Source organism: Ascaphus truei, chromosome 7 (genome assembly GCF_040206685.1).
Source record: "Ascaphus truei isolate aAscTru1 chromosome 7, aAscTru1.hap1, whole genome shotgun sequence".
Lineage (NCBI taxonomy): Eukaryota > Metazoa > Chordata > Amphibia > Anura > Ascaphidae > Ascaphus > Ascaphus truei.
The window spans coordinates 21871018-21890166 of record NC_134489.1 but is presented as its reverse complement, the minus strand read 5'-3'; the positions used below and the strand labels follow the sequence as shown (position 1 = coordinate 21890166).

The 19149-nt window shown below is 42.9% G+C and overlaps 1 protein-coding gene across 3 annotated transcripts; it reads left to right on the top strand.

The window, feature by feature from the left end:
- The first annotated feature begins 784 nt into the window (after nt 1-784).
- On the top strand, nt 785-16873 carry LOC142498792 (putative methyltransferase DDB_G0268948). Of its 3 annotated transcripts, XM_075607246.1 has the most exons (8): nt 785-984; nt 2499-2683; nt 3710-3820; nt 13091-13251; nt 13618-13831; nt 14234-14337; nt 16021-16158; nt 16693-16873. In XM_075607246.1, exons 3-8 carry the CDS (start codon nt 3710-3712, stop codon nt 16778-16780), a joined length of 816 nt encoding a protein of 271 aa, XP_075463361.1. In that variant the 5' UTR covers nt 785-984; nt 2499-2683; the 3' UTR covers nt 16781-16873. The 3 variants fall into 3 exon arrangements, with proteins under 3 accessions (XP_075463361.1, XP_075463360.1, XP_075463358.1); XM_075607245.1 differs by lacking the exon at nt 2499-2683 and having other exon boundaries at nt 786-984; XM_075607243.1 differs by lacking the exons at nt 785-984; nt 2499-2683 and adding an exon at nt 1503-1855.
- The last annotated feature ends 2276 nt before the right edge of the window (nt 16874-19149 follow it).

Here is a 19149-nt window from a genome sequence, read left to right as displayed (position 1 = left end):
ACACATCTCGCCCCCGCCGCCCATACAGTAGTATCATTTATGTATGTGCATATACAGTACTGTATGTGTACAGTACTGTATGTTAGGGGTTATAGGGTAGTTGTTATACAGTATATATATATATATATACAGTATATATACTGCATTACAATTCATTATAGGGGACGGCTTCAAAGAGAACAGCTCGCAAGCGCCACCATGTGTTTTTACACGGCATTGCAGTATTGCAGCCAGCCGGAATAAAATGCTTAAATCCCTGCCGGGAAAATAACGCAATGCACTCTGGCAGAAAACGATCAGAAACCTGAATACACCCGGGTATACCCGAATTCGCGGGACTAGCCGAGCGAGAATAAAGTGTGTCGCCACTGTACCAACTGCGCACTGCAACTGTTAGGTATGTATATACAACTTTGTTTTCACTTTGGGCGCCGCGGAAAAATCCTGATCACCTTGGGGAGCCTTGAACCGAAAAAGTTTGGGAACCACTGATATAGACAGATGGCAAACCCATACTGTTAAGGGTTAAGCATAACCAGAAGAGACATTAATATGTCACAATTATCAGTTGGTAAGTATTCTTATAATGGTATGATAAGGGTACAGCAAATCAAGTGTACACCTGAGTCAATATATCCCCACTATTATCACTCAACAGATGTACTGTGTAAAGGTAACCTGCAACAAAGCAGGAAACATACGACCTGATTATTGTTTTGGCTGCCGGGACAGCAGTCTAGTAGATGCCAAGTGTATGTAGCGTCCTATTACTGAGGAACACGGAAGAAGGCTAAATACAAGCTCATGAATTACCTGAGGGTGAGAGGGAAGGGAACACACCCTGGTAGGTGCTGGGTCATATGTACCTTCCCTCAAAAACCTTTCTTTTTCAGCACAACACAAGATATATAACCTCTCAGCACGTATTATCCCAATACCAACATACTGTGTATCTGAGACTGTACATCTCTCTGACAAACTTAGGTAAGTAACTACCTGGGTTAGTGTGTACCTTATGTGAGTATAGTACAATAAGTTTGTATCTTTAGTATAGACAGGAAACTGTTGCCAGAATCCTGATGTTACGTAGCTCTTTTTTTAATTCAAATATAAAACGCTGGCTTGTTGCTGAGGAAGGGGGTCATGCGGCGATTTGAATGCGGTGTAGTAAAAACAATTGTATATGATATCATCAGAGAGTACATAAGTCGCGAATTTCCAAATTTATAGATATATATTTTAGTGAATCATGGAAGGGGTGGTGGATTCAAGGAATAGCCTTCCAACAGAGGTGGTAGAGACTAATACAGTTAAGATTGTTTGGGACACACAGAAGGTTATCCTTAATATTAAAGAATGTCGAGGATCTTTAAGGGTCTGAGAGTAAAATGGGCCGATCGGGGTGGTCACATGTTTCAACCTTCTATCAATTTCTATGTATGTATTGTAGAATCCTAGAACGCCCGGCAAAACCCCCTATGTCAAATGGTACATTAAAACACCTTATATATTAGGGGGGAGGGATTTGTGTGTACTTAGTGGTTTAATGTCAAATCATTCCAGGGAAATAATCACATTTAAATAAAATGAATAGCATGAAACCTACACCTGTAAACTGTTTTCCATACAAGACTCGGTGTGCATTGTTGGAAAAGATTTTCATTAGATAAATAAAAAGAAAGTTATGCAAAGCTCAAACAAGGAAGGCAATTAGTATTCAAGATTCCGAGTTCCCTTCCGGTTCGCCAACGTGTGGTGATTCGGTTTGTGTCGAGTAGAGGGGATCACGTAGAGCTCGCTGCTTTGACGTCAGAAGTGTGACGGACCCTTACCGTTTATGTGGCTGTATCAAATTGTAAGTTTTTTATGTTCACTATGTACCGTTAAATGTGGAATACAGGCAGTCCTCGGTTATCCGACACAATGCGTTACTCAAAATGGCGTTGTAAAGCGAAACGTTGTAAAGCGAAACACGTTTTCCCATAGGAACACTGTTTAAATGAAAGGTTCTGTTCCTGAAGGCATTTTTAACACTAAAATACACCAAATATTTTATGCAGGCAATAAGATATGCAGCACACACATAAATTATATAGTATATACTGTATTATATATATAATATAACATAATAAATAATATATTATATAGTATAATATAATATTATATAGTATAATATTATATATATACGCTCTTATGATGATTTGCAATGTATATATATACACACATACACAACATTGCAAAGCGTCGTAAGAGCGTTGGATAAGCCATTTTGGCGTTGTAAAAATGAATATAGGTATGCATTGCACAGCGTTGGATAAGCCATTCGTTGTAAAGCGAAGCGTTGTAAAACGAGGACTGCCTGTATCTCCCTAATGCCCTGCCTTCCCCGCGCTCCTTCTTTTGTTTTATAAATGCTGATCCTTGTATTGTTTCACACAAAGAAGCCATATGTGCTCCACTGATTGTGCTTTATTGAGACATGTTCTCTTTATTTCAAGCCACCCAGTTCAACTGAAGATCAGAGTTTTAATTTAGGGCAGGTATCGAACTGACAGATTGTATACAAACACTGCTTGCAAAAAAACACCACACAGGAGAATCAACATTGGAGCTGTCATCTTTGGCAGCCTCTATCATCAAATACATATATTGCAAAGTCCCCATCCAGTGTTTCACTACAAGGGTAAGACTCAGCTCAGTTTCCCTATAGGAGGTCACAGCTTTGTAAACCTTCCTGAAAACTTAGACTGCATCAAATAATTTCTGTCCAATCTGGGATCTGCACCAGAATGAGAGATTTGTGAGCTTGCCTAACTTCGCTTGGCTGTTTTGCTTGAACATTAATACACAGCTCTATGCAACACAACGAGAGATACCTCTGAACTCAACTGACGTACCCCTCCATCCACTCTCCCCACTACACAATGTTTCTAAAATTCAGTGCTGGCTTTTTCTTACTCTGCACTGTCAATCAAAACTACATTGTTAGCTCTGGGTGGGGTTTATCATGTCTGAACATGCTATTAATTATAGTACTGTGTACAGTATCATATTTCTGAGCCATACATAGTTAAATTTAAAAAATGCCTGTTTAGCGTAAGATGGAATTCATATTCTCCTCACTTTTAAAGCTTTACACGCTTCTGCCCCTCCTTACATCTCAGCCCTAATTTCTCGCTATGCACCATCCCGACTCTTGCGTTCTTCTCAAGGATATCTTCTCTCTACCCCCTTTGTATCTAAAGCCCTCTCCCGCCTTAAACCTTTCTCACTGACTGCCCCACACCTCTGGAATGCCCTTCCCCTCAGTACCCGACTAGCACCCTCTCTATCCACCTTTAAGACCCACCTTAAGACACACTTGCTTAAAGAAGCATATGAATAGCACTTTGAACATTCTGAACACGATACATAAAGCTTGGCCCCCTGCAGACGCACTTACCAGAACTCCCTCCTACTGTCTCTGTACGTTCTCCCTACCTACCAATTAGACTGTAAGCTCCTCGGGGCAGGGACTCCTCTTCCTTAATGTTACTTTTATGTCTGAAGCACTCATTCCCATGATCTGTTATTTATATTATCTGTTATTTATTTGATTACCACATGTTTTACTACTGTGAAGCGCTATGTACATTAATGACGCTATATAAATAAAGACATACTGTACAATACAATTTAAATGTAATCTATCAATTTATTAAATGTTTAGATGGCTGAGGAAATTTTCTCAAATAAGGAAGTCTCTGCAGCTTATCAGAGAGGCTTTTTCCCAACTTCCAAAGAGGTGCTGGACCTGATACTATCTTATTTAATGGAAAAGGTAAGAGGTGCTCAGTTTTGAGCTTTCTAATAGTTACTTTCATCACTCTCCCCACATTCCTTTGGATGGAGTAGGGTTCATTACATGCCTGTGGAAGAAAGGGACAGAGGACAGTGGTAAAGGTCACACAGTGACTTCTTGTAAGGTTCTCTGGATCTAGAACTTGGATCTCTGCTATTGAAGATAGGCACCCTTTCTAAGCTTAGATCCACAGAGCTCCATTATTGTATTAACAGTATTAAGTTAACACATTGTTACATACTCCCCGGAAACATTCAAACCTCACATATGCAGTGTTAAGTTCTGTTTTTAGCCAGAGGATATTGTGTTAACTATAATGAACATTAGAGCTAATGATAAGTAACAGAGGTATTCCCACTAACATCACACATCCACAGGGGTCCTTTAAATTAACGCAAGGATTTAACAAGTTAGGTCATAGCTAAACTTGCCGTTACTCGCATTTTTATTTATAAAAATGTTTTACCAGGAAGTAATACTGTAAGATGTGTGCAGAGGTACATATAATGGAGACCGATTACGGTGGAATTATATCTTGGCTTTATTGAGCCTGTTCCTTTATCCAGGCAAAACATACAAAAACAACAAAATAACAAACCCCTATCCCTTTGTAAGGGCTAGCTTACTTCCCCAGACCCTATGTGCAGGACTGGAAGGATATTCCCATTACCAGCCTATCACACCAAAGTCTCAGGAAGTACCTTAAGCAGTTGGCCCTCCATGTCAGTCTCTGACAAGTTCCTGGGTCCTCTGTGTCCAGGAAATATAGGTGTCTGGATGTCGTGATCTCAGCACACTTTTGTGCTCAAGACAGTATCTGTGTGCAGGCTTCTCTGCTTCCCTGTGTCAGCCCAATTGTGAACTCCGGAATCTCTTTCCTGTGTCTCACATGACACTTTCACAGAGCTCTCATTAGGCAGGTGGAGCCTAGTCAATTGCCTGGCTGCACTTAACCAGCTCCCTCCTGGATTTAGAGGCAGTTTCTTCAACGGGGATAAGTCCCGGTTACATACCTCCCCTGTTTGTGGGAAGCTCGGGCTTACCACGGACGAAGCCCATCCTTCCACTCTCATTCGAGATATCTATGTGGCTCGAATGAGTGGATGGAGGAAGACAACTATAATTCCCACTGGGATTGGAGCCCTTTCTCCAAGCCAATAATGTCTCCTCAAGAAGATGCTTGAGCTCAGCACTCTTCAGTCGCTCGAGGAGGACTTTTTCCAAGCACAATATTTCTTTGGATCAGTTGGTCATGAGTTTTCACCTGCGTCGGGTGACCACCTGAATCGGGTTCTGTAGCCATATTCACGGGTGGTTCAAGTTGGGCGGAGTTTTTGTCCCGACCGATTGACTCCTGTGGCATCTCAGTTTGGTAGTTACCTAGTGTTGTACCTGTAGAGGTGTTAACACTAAAATAGTTCTGCCTCAATCTAGTCAAGGACTATCGTTCTAGCGGCTATTTTCATTGTGAGGAATATGACTTGGACCATGGTGCCACAGTAGCATGACTTAGAAGCACAATACCAATACAGTCCTAATTCGGTTCTTCTTTACTGACTTGTGTGGAATGCCAATCGTAGAACTGAGATGGCATTGGGAGTGCGCTTATTGCTTGGTTGTGATGTAGAACCTATATCTGGATTGAATCACACCAGAAGCTTCCTTTATTTTCTTGTAGTATCTTTGCTGCAGATATTTCCTAACATTTGACTGGAGTAAGATTACACACCACTTCAAATGTTCATAATTCTTTCTTTGACGTTGCATTCTCCATATGGATTGGAGAAGGTAGGCTGCGTTATTCTGGCAATTTAGCCAACGAGTTTTCATTCCTTTGTAGGCAGCCTGTATGGTGAGCGCTACAGAGCGTTTGTACAGATACATTTCTGTTTCCAACCTCATTTTGGACAAGAGCTTTGTAGTATTTCTGAATGACTCTGCTGCTTTTCTTCCTTTTTAAGAAGTTTAGCTCATCAGCGAGAGAATCCTGTTTCTGGAGCTTGCTCTGAGTGTGCATCAATGCATTTTTCATTGTATTTTTGAACTCTGCGGATTTCTTCGCTAGGGACCAGAAAACTGATATGGCAGTATCAGGTAGTTACCCAGAAAGCTGCAAAGATTCAAGTTAAGGTTGCGATTACAAGGATAGTGGCTCTAAACGCCACATATATAATTATATATTCAGCCTTAGCCACTCATTCAACATGGCAATGATATTTTTGTAGGCAATTTTACAAAGACAGCAGCAGCTTTATTACACAGATACATATGTACAGATTAATCAGCGATCTATGAGGGCCGTGGTTCGGAACGCCACGAATATAGCCACATAGTAAACTTAAGTTCCTCTCTGCACTCACCAACTACCATAGCACAGCGCTTCATTACCTACGGTATGTTTTCCTCCAAGTTACACAAAGACGCAAGGTGATCGATTTTACTCTTGCTTCTTTGAAGAAGGTAATATTCTACTAATTACAATTATAAGAAATACATACTACGGCTGCGTGGTTATGAGGACAGTGGTCTCCGAACGCCACGAAAATTATTATGTACTCAGTCAATGCAACTGCAAATACGAATGTATGGGCAGAGGGTCATGTAGCGTTAATATTTTACTGAACCTTAGATTTAGAGGCTGTATCCTTGTGCCGCTCAGCGCATTCTGAACTCCTGATAGGGGAGCTAACTTCAGAAAATAAGCACATCACGTGCCAACCTTTAACATTGTGGATCAACACTAATCACACCACGAGATACTTTGTTGCAAATTAGCCTATTTGTGTCACAATTGAAACGAACACAGCTAAGGTGTCTTTTGGGACAGAAATACATATAGGCACCATAATAAAGAGGGTACTATCCACCAATTTTATTAGTAATCTGCCAAATTAAATATTCTAGTTAATTTACATAGAGACATTAGTTCTCTCAGCGCAATTCAACACAAAATAAGTGTTAATAACTATTTTGACAAACTCGAATATGTCTTCTTTTAGATATTTGGCAGTTAAATATTAGCACTTTCTCTAAATAAAGTGTATAAAGCACATAGATACAATTGTAGCCAACTCAGAATACAAAATGATTACGACCTTTATATAGGGTCTGAACATCCTATCATTTAATTATGATCGTAACCTATTGTAATCCATCTAAGAATGACTCGCTTTGAGTCTTTTTAAATTGTGTTTTCCACAGGACATTAGTGACCCAGAGGTATATTAGTTTACTTATTGATAGAACAGGTTATTCTATTTCAGGGATAGCATATTTTGTTTACTATGTCTAAGTACTAACAATTAACTCCTGTCCACAAATTAGGCTAACTCCCTAAATTGTACCTCATACAGTACATATTTTTGAGGTTTCTTTAGAAATCGACTTTGTGTATTAGTCGCTATACTAATTGCCTCTAAAATAGGAGCTACACAGTCCTTTTGTAAAAAATTTAGGTCTATCTATGCACACATTATTTTAATTGCTATTTCAATAAAGAATATATTTTTCATTTAAATCATCTGCACTATTAGGTAAACGAGTGGTATTAGAACTAAGTTTTTTTTTTCTTTTGGTATATATACTTCATTAGCAGCCTGTAGTTTTTCTTCCTGCAGAGATTGCTGCTTCTCCTCTGCATTCTGGAGGTGCGTACGCAGACCTTGCAGTTGGTTCTGCAGTAGGTGCTCTGCTTGTGTGAGTTGCTTCAATGCTTCTAACTTTCATCTTCCAATAATTTCTTTATTTTTTTTCTAGCTCATGCAGCTTTTCATTCTTTTCTGTAAGGGTGCCGGTCCTGGCTTTGGCTGGAACTCACCCTTACAAATATATAGAGCATCCAGGCAAAGCTTTCCCTCTACCGTGCAATTGGAATCACCTGGTTCTGGACTCACACTGCAGTCTGCTTCATGCTGCCTGCTATGCAGCTCTATCCATATTGGCTGTCCATGCTATTTAGGGTCAGCCCTTTCCCAGAGGCTGTTGTTTACGCTGCTTGCTACAAGCACCTACGCCTGGCCTACCTTGATCCTATCCCTTCCTGTGCTGAAGCGCTGGATCCCCAGTTCTATAGCTTTGTCGTTCCTGTGCCTGTCTGCATACCCTGCTTCCTGAGGCCTCCGTTACTCCTAGTTCCTACCCTGCTTTGGAAGTCTATTCTGTACTGAAGTGCTGGTTATCCTGTGCCATAGCTACTTGGTTCCTATGGCCTACCCGCATACCCTGCTTCCAGGGCCTTCCATAATGTCCAGCTCCTGCCTCCCTTCAAGAGGACACGTCAATGCTGAAGCTGCTACGCTGAAGCATTTCCTGGTACCGACCCGGCTTTCCACTACCATCCGCTCTTCTCCAGACCCGACCTCAGCATCCGAACCAATGACCACTCTGCTTTCTCCAATCCATACCTCGGGTACATTTGACCATGGAATATGCACTCTGGACCTGACTTCGTGGTTTAAGGTCGGTGATATACATCCCCACCTCAGCCCCGCAGTTCGATCCCGGTTTGTGGCGAGCACAAGCATTACATTTTCATTGACGTGGTCAGTCAAATCAGAATGTTCTTCTTTCAGCCTTGTATTTTTTCTTTTTACAGTCTCTGTAATATTCAGGGCCTCCTTGTAGTCCTCATTCCATTTACTCACTTCTGATTTGAGACTCCCGGTCTCCTGGTGTGAGAATACTATCTCTAGGTTGAGGGTCTGAAGCTCCTTCATAGAGACTTTAGGATCCATACAGTATTAAGCCTGTGGACATCTTTTTGAGATCCTTTTTAGAGACTTCCAGTTCTTTGCGGCAACTGCTGATCTCTTGGTGTGAGGCATCCAGTTCTATGTGGAGAGTATGAACCTCATTCTGCGATATGTCCACCTCTGTCCAGATACTGTTGATCACCTGGTGAGAAACATTCAGCTCTAATTTGAGTGCATGGACTTCTTTCTGGAAGATCTTACGCTTGGTACCTACAGTAGGCTGTGAAACTCTTTCTGGGAGACATCCAGCCCGGAACTGAGACTTCACATCTCTGTTCAGGAGACTTCAAGGTCCGTACTGAGGCGGTCAACCCCTTTTTGAGAGCCTCCGAGCTCTGCACTGAGATTGAGAGACTCCTTCTGAGATAGTCCAAGCTCTATACTGAGACAGGGGGCCTTCATTTTTTTTTAACCTCCTCCTTTTTCTGCTGCAAGTCAGCAATAACTTCATCCGAGCGGGTCTGTTTCTTGACCATGTCAGAATTTATAGTGTTCACTGTCTTCAACTCAGTCATCCGGTCCTCTAAGTCACTATGTAAGCGACGCTCCATGTTCATCACTGTCCCACAGTCAAAGGCATTGAGAACAGATCACTCTGTAGCTTGGCATTAGCTTCTATCTCCTGTTTCAATCATTTACAGAGGAGATTAGAGTCCTGCCTGGTATTTTTCAGGGCATCTTCAGGGCTGGTCAAGGGATCGTCACTCATTGGTTCCTGCTCCGCTTTTCTGGTATAGTTTGAGGGTTTTTCACTGTCAGCACCAGTCAGGCACTTCTTTGGGTACACGACTTCTGCCTTGGGCCCTCTGGATATTCGGTCAACCTCGGAACGAATTCTCCATCTTATCTAGGCTACAGGGCATCTCGGGTCCCCCTTTTCCACCGCGGGATCTGCAGACGTGTCTGATCCTTCCATGGTAATTGGAGAACCTCTTTTCTTTTTCCGCCTTTTTGCTTTGGACGACTCCGTTCCATCAAGGGTACTGGGGTCTTCTTCTAGGTTTTGAGACTTCAGCAGTTTCACAGCATCCACCATGCTTTAATTGCAATTGCATTAGCTGGCAGGAATTTTTGGGGTCATAGATACCTGTTTGTTCGGTGTGTACCGAGTTTAGGCACCTCCACCATTCTACAGTATGTGTGTTTTGTGGGTGCGTCTCATTTCAGGTTCCCCATAAGAGATATCTTCATCCTTATCCTCAGAGGACCGGAAGGGCCACTCTTCCCTGAGGAAGGGTTCATTACAGGAATGCCGCCTCTTGTCCTCCATGTTGGTGGTATAAGGTGTATTTTTCTTCCAGACCTCGAGAGGCGCTATTGCTGCTGTTTTCACTGTATTCGCTAGAACCCCAGCTGGTAGTCCTACAGGTGGGCAGACTTTGCTTGCAGAGTTTGTAGCTCTCACAGGTGTCTCTGTAGGCATTTTCTTCTTCTTTACTTTGGTATGTTTTGAAACATCAGCAGTACTGTGCACACATTCTTTTTCATCGTGATACTGGATGTGCACTTGCTAAGTAAAACTTCTGTACCTTCCTTGTGACCACAGCGCATTGCTTACTGCTGCAGTTCCTTGACTCATTTAAAAAAAATTCCTCTGGCTGTTGCCCTTTTTCTGGGGCCACGTAGGGATCATCCTAATCATCCGAATAAGGCCTGAAGGGAAACTGCTCTGTGTTGCTGGGCTCTTTACACCAGGAACATATTTTCTTCCCCATTCTTGCAGTGTCTGTATTTCACTTCTTCTGGGTGGCCATTTTAAAATCCCATGTTTTTTTTTAACAAGTGGTGGGGTAGACTCTGGTCACATCATCAGTCCCTTGTGTGGGTCACCATATGTCACAGTCCTTCCAGTCTGTAAGAGATGTGTGCAGAGGTTAATATAATGGAGACCGATTAGGGTGAAATTATATCTTGGCTTTATTGATACTGTTCCTTTATCCAGTCAAAACATACGAAAACAACAAAATAACAAACCCCTAAACCCTTGGTAAGGGCTAACTTACTTCCCCAGACCCTATATGCAAGACTGGATGGATATTCCTATTACAACCTTTTCACCCCAAAGTCTCAGGGAGTACCTTTAGCAGCTGGCCCTCAATGTCAGTCTCTGACAGGTTCCAAGGTCCTCTGTGTCCAGGAAATGTAGGTCTCTGGGTGTCTTAATCTCAGCACATTTTTGTGCTCAAGACAGTGTTTGCGTGCAGGCTTCTCTGCTTTCCTGTGTCAGCCCAATTGTGAACTCAATAAAATACTTAGATAGTCTCTTGAAAAGGGGTCATTTAGTTTAACCCATTGGCCAAAGCATTGTAAGCCTGTAAGCCACGACAAGGCAGACCCAGTTCACGGGTCCTAACACTAGCAGATAAAATACTAATATACCTCTATTAGGATTAAAATTCTCATTTACCTCTATTAGGTGGGAGAAAGACCAACATTGGATCTATATCCAGTAAAATGAAAAGGACCTGCTGACTTGGGAAGTGGGGAGGGGCTTAAAACCTGGGAAGGAGGAGCCACTAACCTCCAACAGCTGAGACAGCTGAAAATAAGTTAAACAACACACAGAACCCCAGCAAGCTCTTTTTTGGAACCCTTGAGCCCCCACAAAATATATATGTATATAAGTGTCAAAAGGGAGAGCTATTGAGCATGGAAAATGTATACAACAAGCGACAAAGAAGCCCAATGCTACATCCAACATGACAAAAATACACAGTAAAATACATAGATATTCTCTTGAAAAAGGGTCATTTAGTTTAACCCTTTGGCCAAAGCATTGTAAGCCTGTGGGCCACGACAAGGCAGACCCAGTTCACATTAATGACACTGGTGTCAATTTTCTAAAAGTCAGGCCGCCATGTTTGGCCCAGACAGACATGCCAGGGGTTGAGATAAACACAACTTGGCAGTGATAGTTTCAGATACGTTCTTGTTCGATAAGTGCATAAATTAGAAACTTAGATAATAGTCAGAGAAGATTAGATAAGAGTGGATCTCGGACCAATAGTGTCACAGTAGACCTATCTCACAAAACAGACAGGCTCAAATAGAGAGACGCACTACGGGGGAGCAGACCCAAGTTCATACCCTTACCTCCCACCCACCCTCATCACATCCTTTATATTTAATTTATTTTCACAGTTGACTTGGTATAGGTCTTTGGAACAGTTGTTAATCTTGATGGATTTCTTCAAGATAAACTGATTGTATAACCTGTCACTGTCAATATTCGACCTTGAAAAACCAATAAAAACTGAAGTTATAAAAAAGAATGAGTAGTAGTTGGCGTGCTGTTTATCAGAGTTCTCCACCAACATTCAGTAGATAATGCAAGGCTTTTGAGTAATCCAGGGTGTATGAGGATATGCGTTGTTGGCCAGGAGGGGGGGGTTTGTAGTGGATAGAATAACATTTCCATGAGGTCACAATAAAGGACAGTGTTGAAATACAGTAAGTAGGAATTTCATGATAACAAAGGTAGGTAACTTAGCATGAAGCTGTTGTGAGGCAAGTGAGTGTGTGCAGAGTAAAACAGCAGAGGTGTGCCTTTTCCTCGCCAATTTTTTTTGCTGTATTTGCAATGCTAGGGTCTGTTCAAGGTTGTAGAGGGATTTGGGGGGATGGGGGGCAATGGGAGAGGTAGTTGTGTGCAGACAAGTGTTGGGAGAGGCTGCAGTAAATAAAGTGTATAGGGGGTTAATTGTGCAGGCTAACAAGCATGGGATAATAGTGTGGTCAGATAAGCTCACCGTTTGTTGCCTTGTGTAGATGAGTTTGCTGAAAGTTCCAGCTTCCAGTCCAACCACTGTCTAACTACATATTCACTTAAGAATTCCCACTTTGAAATGCAACACGGTTAAAAGTCATTGCTCAACCCTGTAATGCTGCCCCTTAAGTGATTTCAGATTTATACTACCAGTCCCATGACCTCCCCCAATAAATCTGCCTGTTACAAGCTGGACAATTAACAGCACACAATAAACAAATAAAGTTTTCTATTCAAAATATAACTTTTTTTGAAAATAATGTCCATTATGGATTTTGAGAGCTTGTTTTATTCCTGCTTGCCTGCATCTCCAGATCCTTCACCTCGGCATACTCTTTAACCACCAGTTAGTCTCATCCATTGCTTCTTGATTTATCAGTTACAACCTCACAACACTAACAACTCTATTTCAGCCTCCTTTTGGTACTTCTACATTATTCCGCTGTGACACTGGTCACTCTTACAACCCTGCTGCTGCCTGCTACTCTGTACTGGTATGCCCACTGCCTGAAAACCACAGCTACCTGCATGAGCGAAATTCTGCATACACTCCACTACTCTGCTTCTGGGGAATAGGGTTAATTTTTTGTCCAGACACTCTTCTGCTGCTGCATACCAACATTATCCCTGACACTTGCTCAAAATAATTCCTGTTCTTCCCATATCTTAAATTGCTTTTGTGATGCAAGTGCCACCTCACTAGGTGCTCCTGCTTCATTCTTTATATTCCAGAAAGGGAAGCCCTTTGAGCTGGCGGTAGATGTTGGTTGTGGAACAGGGAGATACACTCGGCCACTGGCACCTCATTTCCACAAGGTGATTGGAACAGACATGTTTGAGTCCCAGATAAACGAGGCCTTGGCATCTACTTCAGAAGATAATATCTCTTACCAGTGAGTATCTTACCCTACATACCACAGCTATTGTGATGTTCCTATGAATGGACCACAATAGTGAACAGCTAGGAGCTTAACACATAAAGCTTAATGAATGCTTTCTAACTCTGTCTACAGCATACCCATGGATTTTCTTCTCATCTATGATAGTCACAGCTCTGTCAGGGCATCTCATAACCAGAAGTATCACCTGCTACTGCAGTTCTCAACATTAACATAGAACCTCTGAGAAGATAAATGCTGTTTTGCCCATATTTGATTAAATGCATCCTCCCTAACCCTTCCCTTGTACCACCCCCGAGCTTCAAAACTTGACTGCTTGCCATGGTGCTTTCCTCTGAAAACCACTCCTTTTCTCTGCAGCGTGTGCCCCGCTGAAGAGCTACCACTAGATGATGCCACTGTGGACATTGTGACTGTTGCTTTTGCTGCTCACTTTTTTAACCTTGGAAAGTTCATGCAGGAGACAGCCCGAATCCTGAAGCCCAGGGGTTGCCTGGCGATGCATTGCTTGGTTATACCGTTTAAGATTTACTATAGGGACTGCTCTGACGGCTTGTCGGCCATCATTTCTGAGGTAAGGGAAGACTGTTGTGCGACTGCTGATGTATCTGAGTTTTTACTTTGTGTCTTTTGTAGCCGTTGATTCTCAATATTTGTATGTCTTAAATGATTTTGGAATTAAAGAGATTATAGTGGAGAAGAAAATAACATGGAATTATCTTCCTGTAGCGAGGACAGTTTTGGCCCAGTTTATCATCTAAGTGTAATTGTCCTGAACTTTAGAATTAAACTACAAGGAAAAAATAAACAAAACAAAAAAAGGAATCCTTCAAATATGGGCAACTTGATCCATTTTTCCATTAGTTATAAACTTGTACAGCTGGCGCTGATTAACTCCTTTTTTGTTCATCAGAAGCAATGAGGCACTCAGAATGTGACAATCACTGATACAGTTTGTGGCATTCTCATTTTGCAGGCCTTTGTCTTTCTTCATAAATATGTGGATAAAAAAATTCCAAACGACATTGAAACCCAATACCTAGACATCTATAAGGCTGTACCGTTTGCAGACAAAGAAAGGTAAGGAATGATCAAATCTCCATTCCCCTACCCTTAGATTAAATATCAATTACTTTTGTGGATACTGTTACAAGAGTAAGCCTGGATAGAAAGCATTCTGTAAAAGCTAACTGAAGAGGATATGTACTTTTAAACTTCAGTTTGTCACTTGAGTTGTTAATGTCACTGAATACCCTCATATCCACAGTGCTAACAGCCTCCTCCCTGCATAAATCTTTATGTTCAATTAGAAGTTTTCTATTCAATGAGTGAACATCCCTATCTGGGATACAAAGAGCTTCAGGGGACTAAGTGCAGAAACTGGCTACTTTTAGTGGTGCCTACATACAGTAAAGCCGCTTAACTTTAGTGCACTTTCTCCTAACATATAAAATGTATTAATCCGATCAGGGAAGGAGCCAGTACATGGTGGGGGCGTAATACTGGAGATGAGGGGATGAGAGAGCTGCTGCCTTAATACTTTATCCACTAGGACAAAGTCCTCGGACTTGAACTCCTTGAAAACTGGGAAGAACAATAATGTAAAACTCTTTATATTGTATTTGCATTTTTGCGTGTGTAAGGATGTGTATACATATATATGAGGGTTCCGCGCTGTCACTAATAAAGGAAGCGCCATACTGTTCTTTTGCCAGTAAGGTCACTGTGTGATTAGTCAGGCTGCGCATGCGCGAGGGAAGCGCGCGAAAGGCAACCAATCTGGAGGGACTTTGGGGATTGCACTCTGAACTCTGAACTGTGGGAGAGTCAGCTGAGGCTGAGGACCAATAGGGTGTGAGACTCTGGATAGAGAGACAGGATGCGTGTGGGCGGTGGGAGACACGAGTGAGAGGTGAAGGAGGAAGGTGGCAGAACCTCGTGTGCGTGAGCGGAGGGTCAGTGACCCTTCCGCTTAGGTGAGAGACATTCCCCAGCCCCCAGGAGCATTACCCCTGTCATCGTAGGGTGCCGCTTTTGTAGGGACGGCCGTAGCAGTTAGGGACGTATCCCTTTAGTGCGGGTTCAGCTGCGGAGTTGCGGACGCCATCTTGGTCTGGAGAACAGACCGCACAGCATAGCGGAGTGTCGGTGCAAGGCTGGAGCAACACTACGGACCCTTTGTGAAGTGGTGTGGTCACCGTAGTGACCGGAAGGTATCGTTAGTCAACAAGTGCACCTACACCGGTCACCCGGCACTGATCCCGCCTCCCACTAACTAATTGGGGGCACCAGTGTGCCATCAAACTATTCTATACAGATAATAGTTACAGGACATACTCCTTGGGAGAGTGGCAGAGCCACCTGTGTACAGAACATTATCCCTATCAAGGTGTGGCCGAGCCACAGTGTGTTACGTTGTGATTTGTAGAGTATAAGGGTCTTACACATGTTATGTATACTCTGCAAGATTCCATTAGTTAATCTCAATAGTAAAAGGTTGCCTGTTGCACAATACCATTGTTATGTTTTCTTGCTCAGGGTAGATCCTCTACTATGGGGATCCTGGGTAAGTGGAGGCGCTGCACCATGATAAGTGAGGGTATGACCCCAGGCTCCCCAACAGCGGAGGCTTAGAGCTCCTGAAGCCGCAGGTATACACAACACCAGTAGTTCCTTAGTGCAGGGATTCACAAAAAGGGCTACACGTGTATTACTGAGTGTCTTGTCATAAGATCAGGAGTTTTCCTATTTGTTCACTCGCAGGGTTACTGACATAATGGTTACATTTACCATGTCGCTGATGGAACTCATGGGACTGTTTGAGTCAATATGCTGTTACCAGATATGCAAGGAGAAGAATCCGGCTTTAGCCATGGAATTCATGCAAAATACTGAGCAGAGGTACACGATGAGTGAGCATCACTGGGACTGTATTATTTGTTTTCTTGACAAAGGGCCAACAATGCACCGGGCATAGACCTGCATTCACACAGTTCAAAAGCAGCAACATTACCATAGAGTGGTGATTTTCAATCTATATTCTAATAAATCCTGGGGTTCCACAGGTGGACTATTGGCTCAAGACCCATTTTATTTTTTGACATATTTAAACATAAAATAAACAAACATTTTTACTGGTAATTTAACTATTAAGCGCCCTATGGGGCAATATCCTATAAAGTGGAATCCTTGGGGTGATATGACGTTGCTTCCCCGTCATTGACGTCTGGTCGTTACTAGAGGTGATCATGATCTCCATTCACTGACCTCACATGACAGATCAGTCATGAGATCACTACACTACTGACACTAACACATTTAGGTATCGTTGTGTCTAATCTGGCAGTTGAATAATTATTTTCAGAACCACTAGATTTTGATTTTCCATTGTCTGCTGCTGTTTGGCTTCATTAAATCCCCTTCTCCTCTCGGCAGGCTGCGTGACACTTTGGGAGAATCTTCTGACCAAGCCATCATGGAAATCCAAACAACACATTATTGTGTTCTCGCCTGCAAGTCCTAACCTGCATTACACCAAGAAGAACACAACAACTTCTGAGCAGTGTCAGCACCATAAAATTCTGTGTTCTTTAAATAAAAATGTCCAAAACACAAAGAGCCGAAAAAGACCGAATGTCAAAAAATAAAGTGGATAAAAATATAATATATACAGAGTGAGGAGGTGTGCATATAGAGATGAGGGGTGTCAATGTAAAAACAGTAGGGAGGTGTACTGTGAGCGAGTTTGGTGTGGAACAGACAGGTTTACAAAAGTGGAACAAACTAGACCAGATTCATCAAGGAAAATGGTCCTATAGGATACAATAGGATTTTTGTCTTTGATAAAACAGCTCCAATGACCCTTAAAGTGTTTGTTAAACATCATCTTTATTGAATTTCCTGCCACGTGACACCAAAACATTTGCAGAATAGGAGATGAGGACAAGAAAGGGGTTTACTGTAGATAAAAGTTCGTTGGATAAGTTTCAAAGGCTTGTGTTGCAGGTATAAGGAGGAAATGTGGCTTAGATCTCTGGGGGAGACTCAGTCACTTGATGTATTGCTAGAGAACAAGGTGCTTGTTTGTTGAGCTCCCTCATGCTGAGAAAATAAAAGTGTGCATAGTCCTTAACCCCTTCAAGGTCATAGGTGGCTAGAGCACAGTGCAGTGGGCAGGATTTAACATACCACGATGTTCAGCATCATGCCAGCTCTGTGACTTAGGGCTCTATGCAGTAAGCGCCGAAAAAATCTCTTCGGCAAGTGTTGCCGATAGGCCTTATTTTGGCGATTTGCCCTCGCAGTATTCAGTAAGGGCCGAATCCATGTCGATCCCTGCCGAATCACTGCGAAAGCAAAACTGCCGATGAGCCTGTGCCGATACAGCTGGCTCCCGATAACCTTCCGATAGGCCTTTTCTGCCGATAGGTGTTTGCAGCAGAGAGAGACAAGCCGCTCTCTCTGCGCAAACATCGGAAAAATAAAAAGTATTTATAAACAACTTTTACTGATAGTGTAAATGTGCAGGGGGTCTCCGGAGCTGAACCGCATTGGTTTCAGGTCCGGGGACCCCCTGCTTCCCGAGATACAGGCCCCTTTATGAGGTGCCGGTATCCCTCTGCATTTAAAGGTCCCGATCACATGACCGCGGAATGTAAACAAAGCAGAGGGATACCGGCACCCCCTAAAGGGGCCTGTATCTCGGGAAGCAGGGGGTCCCTGGACCTAAAACCAAAGCGGTTCAGCTCCAGAGACTCTCTGCACATCTACACTATCAGTAAAACCCACATATAAATAAACACTCGTTCCTTACCTTTGCAGCTATGTGCTACGGTAACGAAGCAGATAGTGTAAATGTGCAGGGGGTCTCCGGAGCTGAACCGCATTGGTTTCAGGTCCGGGGACCCCCTGCTTCCCGAGATACAGGCCCCTTTATGAGGTGCCGGTATCCCTCTGCATTTAAAGGTCCCGATCACATGACCGCGGAATGTAAACAAAGCAGAGGGATACCGGCACCCCCTAAAGGGGCCTGTATCTCGGGAAGCAGGGGGTCCCTGGACCTAAAACCAAAGCGGTTCAGCTCCAGAGACTCTCTGCACATCTACACTATCAGTAAAACCCACATATAAATAAACACTCGTTCCTTACCTTTGCGGCTATGTACTACGGTAACGAAGCAGCATGAATGTATTTTTAATAATAGTGTACTGTGAGCAGGGGGTCCCCTGAGCTGAACCTCATTGCTTTGTGGACCAGGGACCCCCTGCTTCCCGAGTTACAGGACCCGGAATGTGTCATCGGTGGCAGTGTCGCCGCCATCTTTATAGCGTCCCATTCGCGCCGTGTCCGCTATAAATATGGCGGCAACACTGGCACCGGTGCCCCAAACCAGGGCCTGTAACTCGGTAAGAAGGGGGTCTCTGAGCCACAAATCAATGCGGTTCTGCTCAGGGGACCCCCTGCTCCCGCACAATATTATTAAAATACAGAAATGCTGCTTCATTACCATAGCGTATAGCCGCTAAGGCAATGAAGGGTTAAGGCAGAATAGCATGTTTATTGGGGACATTTGCCCCCAATAAACATTGCAATAAACAACATACACCCCCTGTGTATTTAAAATACATAAACAACAATAAATACATTAAATACATATAGCACTCACCCATTTCCGGCTGCCACGATGAAGGCCATCCTCCTCTTCATCCTGCCCATGGCCCCTCCGCTGCTGCAAAACAGACACAAGAATGAAAACATCCAATGTAATGTCACCTAACCCCTTAATCACCATAGCAGTTATTATCCGCTACAGTCATTAAGGGGTTAACTCACCCTCACCCACCACTCGGGACACCTACATACCCTCCAACACTAACCCCCCACCCCGTGAGG

What these genes read in the sequence shown, in the direction of transcription:
- LOC142498792 (XM_075607243.1), top strand. An exon ending in TGTCGGCCATCATTTCTGAG is followed by an intron (nt 13,832 to 14,233) that starts GTAAGGGAAGAC and finishes CTCATTTTGCAG; the next exon opens with GCCTTTGTCTTTCTTCATAA. An exon ending in CCGTTTGCAGACAAAGAAAG is followed by an intron (nt 14,338 to 16,020) that starts GTAAGGAATGAT and finishes GTTCACTCGCAG; the next exon opens with GGTTACTGACATAATGGTTA.